Raw genomic sequence first — 8,472 nt, forward strand, 5'->3', positions numbered from 1 at the left:
AAGGAACTTGAAAAGTATTTTAGTAACCAGAAGCTTGAATCAATTACATAATTTCTAAAACTTTCTTAGTATTTGCCGATTCAAGTTATTCAAGTAAAAATGAAAAATAAATAAATAAATAAATAAAAAACCCTTACAAAATTAAAAAGAGAAGCAATTTGCCAATGAACATTGGTAATATGGTGTAATTTCTCTACAATTAAAACAAATAACTCCCACTAATAACTACATAATTCGTGCTCCATAAATAGTGTCCCCTTCCTGTGTATTTGCGTGAGAAAGACCTGGTAACCCTATCATAACAAGCACATGTCCTACCTGTCTGTCAACAAGAAACGCCTACCTTTTGACACCGGTCAACGACAGCAGGGAGGCCTCGCAAAAAGAAAGTAATTTTAGCATGGTCTTTACGCGCATGCTGCTAGTACTATTCCATGAAATGCTTTATTTTGACCAAATCACTTCTTACAGTTACCAAGAGTACAGCTCGTAATACTGACTTAACACTAGAATAAACTAAACAGGCGTGAATATGATAAGTTCCTCTTGAGGAGGCGTGTTTTCCTAAGCCCGTCAGTAATAATTATATTACACGCACTTTGCAAATTATAATATAACTTGACCAGTAAAATTACTTTGTTACTGCTGTTCCCCAACCTAAGCTAAAGTTACAAGTAAGTTAAGTCGGTGAATCTATCAATAGCTTTTAAACTACATCAATTGTCATGATCTCGCCTACGCACACATTAACTGCGGAACCAACAGGTAAACTCTGCACATCTGGTTTTTAATTCTAAGTAGCCAATAAGCGTCAGTGTATAAAATTTCCCTTTCAAACGCAGCTGTAGTGGCTAAATTTGATGCACAATAGCATTCACAGTATAAATAAAACGCCGTTAGCGTGAGGATCAGTTGCCTTATTCCCACCTTCCGTACAGTTAAAGCAGAGTATTTTGCTAGGGACTTATCGACCCAACAATGTACTTAACAGCTTCAAAGGTAAAATTATATCGAAACCCCTTAATTCATCTTTTATTGTTCGGCACCAGTTGCATAAGGAGCTATGCATATAAATTATTTAGAGTATATACTTAAGGTACTCTTCGTCCTTCTCTACCTTACAGCCCAGTGCGTTTATAGTTCTCTTCATGTTTTGCCTGCTTGTGAGGGCTTCGTCCTCCGTTGGCGCACTTGATAAGAGGTCTGGAGATGAGCATGATGTCATAGGGTCCTTTTCTACCGTTCCGGAAGAGGACGAAATTATCCTGAACGAGGAAAACCTTCGCCCGGAATATAGCCAAACAGAAGACATGGCAACCAATGACGACTTCCGGCTACAAGGAATTGTGAGCAACCTCAAAGAAAAAAGAAACGGATGCTGGAAGTCCAAAACATCAAGACTTTTGCCGTGTGGAGTTGTTCACCAGTGCAGAGATCACTGCATATGTGAAGAGTGTCTGAAGTGTGTTCCTGTTAAGGCAGGATAATATTGCCGAGTTGATAAGACGAATTACGGATCAGGGCTATAATTATGAGACTGACGTAAAATAACATTGCTTGTAAGATGTAACTAAATAGAAAACTGAAATAAATAAAGTAAACGAAGATCATACCTTGTAACCCCAAATAAATTTGTCATTAGAATCAGCCTGAAGTTTTCCCAGGTTAAATGTTGATATAAAAAGTCGGTCAAATCTGCTGGCTAACCGACAATCGACACGTGTCCTTCATTTCAACCCTCGGACGTACAAGGAGGAAGGGGGGAGGGGTGGTTGCTACCGCCCGGTAGTTTATTTCAAAGTTTCAAAAAAGACGATTTACTCTGAGATGCCGAAACTTTCTATAGCCTGTTCATAGATCCTTATCGAAAACTTTGATATGTCAATTGTGTGTCCATGCGTCGCAATGGCAACCGAAAGTAAATTTTTATGCAAGTCTTGCGAAAAATCTATTTTTTACATAATTCTATATTTTTCCACTTTTCTCCGTCATTGCAGAAATTCTTTTTTTTACATTTCACAAGCATTTTGGCTTGAATCAGCAATTTTTTTGAAACGGATTTCACTATAAAAGCTAACGTTAAGAAACAACGACGTTTCAACCGGCCGGCCGTTCGACGGTTATTTTCAAGTTGAAAGTAAAATTTTTGTATGTGCTCAAATATATGCAATCGATTATAAGAATACTAGTGAGACACTGACTTAAACTCTAAAATATTTACATAGAAACAATACAAAAAAAAATAATTACGGCATGAATAATATGAATAATATACTAGTGAGACAATCTCAGATAGTATAGAGTGCAATTGATAGCTCTGACACGGTAATCCCATAAGTACTCACGCCTGCTCGGTTCACTTCCGGTTTGTATCTACCTGGGTAGTCTGTTAGGGCTTTTCCCCTTAGCAGTGTGTATTTTCAAGGTTGTATTTTCATTCAAGGTCCAAAAATTACGTACAATTACTGTTTGGCACGACTTCTTTTAAATCTTACTCAAGTGTTTTACATTCATTTTAAATTTAATAATACGTTGAACAAACGTGACGTAATAGATCAAAAACGAGTGCGAGTTTTTCATCAGGGGTTCCAAACACCGAGAAACAGATGAAAGCACGACGCTGAAGGCGGAGTGCTTTTATTGTTTCGAGGTGTTTGGAACCCCTGATGAAAAACGAAGCACGAGTTTTTGAGCTGGCTTCTCAAAGTAGCATGAGAATTTTTTTCGAAGAATAGGTAGTTAGTAGGCGTGCTCAATAGGCTATTGTCTGTTTTTTATTCATATGGTAAATGAAATGAATCTTTTATATGCGGCCATGTGGGCAAGTTTTAAAGGTTGAATTTTTAATAAATTAACATTATGCCGCGTGATGGAGATCGAGTGGAGATCAGAACGTTTTCGAGTTCCAAAAACCTCTTCTCAAGAAAATGTTTTGGTGAATGATGCTGTTCCAGTTTCAACTAAGTATAAAAACAAGTGGGCTGTGAACATTTTTGCCGAATGGCAGAGGTTGAGAGAGGTTAAAGTTCCGGTATTAGATTGTGGCGGTCTCTTCAAGGACTACGATTTACACAATGTTACCGCTGTGAGTGTAGATATTGCTGGAATGGACGCTCTGTCGCTGAACTATTGGTTGTCAAAATTTGTGATGGAGGTAGCTAAAAAGTCCGGTGAAAGATACCCTCCGAAGTCTGTTTATGGTATCATTTGTGCTCTCAAGCGTTATTTGGAGGAGAAAAATGGATCAGAAGCTTTGAATCCTCTGGACGCTAGTGACAAAAGGTACTTGACAACTTTTAGACCGAATTGGTTAGTAATTTAAAATGCACTGTTTCAGGACTTTAATTTTGTGTGTTATTTTTTGAAGGTTTGTCCTTTTCCGACGTTGCTTAGATGCCGAGATGAAGAATGGCGTTCGAGAAGGGCTTCACATTAAGTGTAAGAAAGAGGAAAAGGAGTTTGTGAGCGAGCAAGAAGAAGCAGTATTCTGGCAAAAGAAATTGCTGGGAACTACATCAGCTAAGTCGTTATTGAACACGATCTATTTCTACAACGGAAAAATTTTTGGGTTGCGGGGGGGAGATCACAGAAATATTGTTGTAAACAACTTTGAAATTGGTCCAAATTTTATTAAGTTTGAAGAAAATGCCTCTAAAACTTATCATGGAGGTCTTTGTGATCTAAAGTATGTGCCGCGAGTGGTCAAGCACGTTTGTCATTCTATTGAGGAAAAGCACGAGCCGTGCCTTGTTGAGATATTCAGATTGTATGTAGGGTTAGTTGAGACTCATGCAAAGGAAGTTACTGCATTTTACTTTAAGCCATCAAAAACTAGGTTCGCATTCGATAAAGCGCCCGTAGGCATCAACAGCTTGAACAAGATTTTGCCTGACATGTGCGACGCGGCAGGCTTTAAACGCAAAACCGCTCACAGTTTGCGCGTTACTTGTGTTTCCTCCCTGTTCAATTCTGGGGTTGAAGAAAAATTGATTCGCGAAAGGTCGGGGCATCGTTCTAATGCATTGTTGCAATACGAAAAGCCAACAGAAGAAAATGTGTCTAAAGTTTCAAAGATCCTAGGTCCAAGTGTTGTTAGTACAACTACATGTTTTACCACAGAGAAACAGGATCAATCTTTAACGGATGTTGTTTTCCAGAAAAGAAAATTCAAAAACTGTACAATTAATGTAACGATGTCTAAGAAGGAATAATATGTTGCTGTATTGTTGTTGTAAGCAATGATTTAAGCGGGAAAAATGCTGTATTTAGAATTATAATTAAGACTGATTAAAATTCAAGTTTCTTGATCAGTGTCTTGATCAATTTTTGAACTAATCTACCGTGTGTTGATCGGTATGTTCACTGGGTATCAACATACATGCACCTGACCCAATTGATGCGAGCTGATTGGGTCATCAGCTCATGAATAATTAATGAGTTTGAGAAAATTTAGCTCTTCATGCCAACTTTGTAACTTGATACTTTCGTTTTCCTCCCAAAGGTATGTAACAGGAAACCCTTGTTCTCTCCAAAACACACGAAGATGTACTTTTTTGGGGGATAAATGAAAGACAGTTAAATATCTGACGAAGAAACGGAATAGAAACGTTTGTGTTTTTCTTAAAACGCAAATTTCCTTATTACCGATGAACAAGAACACAAGAACTAATTTAATTATCAGATAGTCACGGAATACAACTTTCTTTTTCTGTTGCCACCTTTGTTGTTAACAATAAAACAATTCAAAATTAATACACAACATTATTGATTGTTACAACTGAGAAGCGTTTCAACGAGAAGTATCGAAGGAAAACAGCGCTACTTGGCCGATATTATCCTGCCGTCGATAAAACCAGGAACATGGAAGATTCTGGAACATTCCGGAACATTCCGGAACATCCCGGAACATTCCGGAACATCGAATAGTTATAATAATTATGAGAAAAATATGTAAAATTAAATTTTTAAAAGTAAAATAAACAAACCTAAACTGGTATCAGCTCGAAATATTAAAAAAAATATTATTAGGGATAGGAAAGTCGGCAGGGGAGGGGTAGGGAGCGTTGGGTGTTCATTCAACTGACTACAATAAGTGCAGGCTCTTCTTCTTTCTCGCCAATTGAGTCACGTCGCTTTACAGCACTCCATTGGGTCTCCTTTTTTGATCCCTGATTTCTTCAACATCTGAAGTGTTCGTCTAAGCATCATACAGTTGCTTGTTAAGTCAGTAGCCATAGTTTTTTCACTGTTCCGTCTTCACGTTCCTACAGTATTTATCATCCCAAGTTTCGTGTTCGAATGGCTCGATAGAAAACTAAGTTTGATCCAATATCAGATAACGATCTGCACGTGAAGTTGAACTAGCGATGAATAGATTATAGCCTGCGGTAAAATTATTTTTAATTAATTAAGTGCTAACTTGCACTGGACAAAACATTTTCCAGGAAATGCCTTTGAACTGTTGGCGACACTTAGAATTCAATTTCAGATCGCCAACACTTATATTTCTTATAACAAATATTTCTTGAGACAATGCAGTTTTGACCAGCAACCCAACAAGACAGCGCGCGCGTCGCCAAATGTTTTTAAATTTTGTGTTTGTATTTGTTTACACTGTCATCAGAGCTCGAGCAGTCCGAACTAGTTTAGACAAGAAACTCAAAGCCGAAGAGTTTCTATTTCTATCTCATGGAGAAACTATTTCTTCATAAGAAATCGTGTATACGCCTATCCTTGTATTGACGTAATGAACTGAATACTCGTGTACCCATATTTTTAGGTCTGATTAAGGAGCTCGAACGCCACCACCTTGGTTTTCTGCGAAGAATGAAATCTAGAAATAAGGGACAGTCACGCGATTAAACTGACGGCGAACGACTGGAAGGAATGGATTACTCTTCTTAGTTGCTAGCCTCCACCTATTGGAGTCACTTTCATTTTTCTTTCTTTTTTTCTTTCTTTTTTTTTTTTGTTGTTGTGGTTTTGTTTTGTTTTTATTTTCCGAGCTGATACCAGTTTATTTTTGTTTGATTTAATTTTTAAAAATTTAATTTTACATATTTTTCTCATAATTGTTATAATTATTTGATGTTCCGGGATGTTCCGGGATGTTCCGGGATGTTCCGGAATGTTCCATGTTCCTGATTTTATCGACGCCATCCTGCACCGGTGAACGAGTCGGCCGTCGATAAAATCAGGAACATGGAACATTCCGGAACATCCCGGAACATCGAATAATGATAATTATGACAAAAACATGTAAAATTAAATTTTCAAAAACTAAATTAAACGAAAATAAACTGGTATCAGCTTGGAAAATAAAAAACAAAACAAAAACATAACTGCAATGAGTGAAGGTCGCAACTTAGAAGACTAATCCATTCCTTCCAGTCGTTCACCATCAGTTTAATCTCGTGACTGTTCCTTATTCCCAGATTTCTTTTTTCATAGAAAACCAAGATAGTGGCGTTCGAACTCTTTAATAAGACCGAAAAATATGCGGACACGAGTGTGATTTCTTTATTCAATTCATTACGCCAATTCAAAGATATGCGTATACATGATTCCTCATGCAGAAATAGTTTCTCCATGAGATAGAAATAGAAACTCATCGTCATTGAGTGTCTTGTCTAAACTAGTTTGGACTACTCGAGCTGTGATGATAGTGTAAACAAATACGAACAGAAAAATTTAAAAACATTTGGCGACGCGCTGTCTTGCAGATTCGCTGGTCAAAACTTCGAACGCAACCAAAAGAGACCTAACATACGAATCACGCGCGTGAACGCACTGTTCTAATCTTTGATTACTCGGGCTTCCAGAAAGGCCGAGTCTGCACTTAGTGGGTCATAGTGCCAGACCCGTTACAATTTTTCCTGTCACTTCCCCAGTCAGTAAAACATTTGCGTATTTCGCACTTGTTTTGCGCGCGCACTACGCCATGTGCAGGTACTTATTTAGAGCTGGATTTCAGTATAATTTTCGCCAGATAACAGCTAGTTTTTCAGCTGGAAGCCGTTAATAGTTAGTAGTCAGTGATATGCTGTTATTTCCTACAGAAGGAAAATTTTGCTTTCATTTTAGTCGTTTTTCATTTTAGTCCTTTTCTTAATCCTTGACTTATTTATCTCCCTCGAACGAAGCAAGAGGGTAATCTTCGAGCGACGAAGTCGCGAGGGCGAGCACAAGGGACGTCAGTCGCGACAGGTCGTCTTTCTCAACGGCGAAACCAACAGGCCATGGAAGAATTATTGGAAAGGACCTTTAGAAAGTCTATTTAGTCGTGTACTTGGTAGCGTAGTTAAATACATCAATGCCAGCCCTAGCGCGCGCGTGGTGGTTAAACCATGCCTTGCCCGCGTGGTGCGCAGAACGTGAGCGCACTAACAAAAGTAGGTACCAAACCCAAGGGAAGGGTTCCATCCACACTCCTCTTGTAGCACAGAGGGGGTACTTACGAGGGTTAACGCTGTGTTTATAGTCGGTGTGAAACTTTACAGCTCACCTTCTTGGCAAGATTTAGCGCGACTATAAAGAATTTCTATCCGAAACTGGTAGTGTGTATTTTTGCTGAAAGGGTAATGCTTGTACTGTGCCATTCTGAGTGACGTTCACACGCCGATTTTAAGCTATTTTATGGCACGTGACAAGGCGCGAAGACCATCAATCAAGAGAAAATTAAAGCCTCTTTATCATCACCTTTATTTAAAACACATGAAATCACAAATTATTACAAATGGTTTTTCCATAAACCGTGAAAACGTGGCATAAGTACAAGCGTTAACCTTACGCTAAAAGAGAATTATGATTGTTATCTCTTTTCGAGCACTAATAGTCACCAGGCACCTTATTCGAGTAAGTAGAAGCGGAAAAACTACCTAGTAGCATTTTGAATCTTGGAAGCTGCGTCAGGTTCAGTCAACCTGGCCCTGTAGGGTTGAATGTATAGATTATGAAGAGATGTACTCGAGTGTGTGGTATTTACACTTGTACCCTCTATAATTACCAGTTAATTGTTCGAACTGGTTGTTAAAGTTTTAAGTGCCACTTTTCAACGATCAATACTTTTTGTAGATCATATATCAATTATCAGTTAAAAGGCGTCATTTTTCAACCAACAATTAACATCTTGACCACTTCTTTGCTGTCAGTTGAACTATCATTTCGATTCTAATAATATAAGTAGCTGATAAACATCAATGTACTACATATATGCAAACTACTTAAGCACTGCATTTCTGAAGGGTATTCTTTGTCCGTTTTGCTCTACCTTGGGGCTCTGGGATAACATGCAAAATAATTTTAGGGATAAGTGACAACTGGTAAAATATTTTTGGGGGAAAGGGATAAGAGAATTAGATTTAGCGATAATGAAAAAGTTCGAACAAGTTAGAATCATTTATCACACACAACTCAGTCAGTCAGTCAGTCAGTGGTCAATGATCAGTCAGTCAGTCAGTCAGTCAGTCAGTC

At 38.2% G+C, this 8,472-nt stretch overlaps 1 protein-coding gene across 1 annotated transcript; it reads left to right on the forward strand.

The window, feature by feature from the left end:
- Positions 1-978: 978 nt before the first annotated feature.
- On the forward strand, positions 979-1,487 carry LOC145480092 (uncharacterized). Its single transcript, XM_081458583.1, has 2 exons — positions 979-999; positions 1,125-1,487. Exons 1-2 carry the CDS (start codon positions 979-981, stop codon positions 1,485-1,487), a joined length of 384 nt encoding a protein of 127 aa, XP_081314709.1.
- The last annotated feature ends 6,985 nt before the right edge of the window (positions 1,488-8,472 follow it).

The sequence above is a fragment of the Orbicella franksi genome, chromosome 1, assembly GCF_964199315.1.
Source record: "Orbicella franksi chromosome 1, jaOrbFran1.1, whole genome shotgun sequence".
Lineage (NCBI taxonomy): Eukaryota > Metazoa > Cnidaria > Anthozoa > Scleractinia > Merulinidae > Orbicella > Orbicella franksi.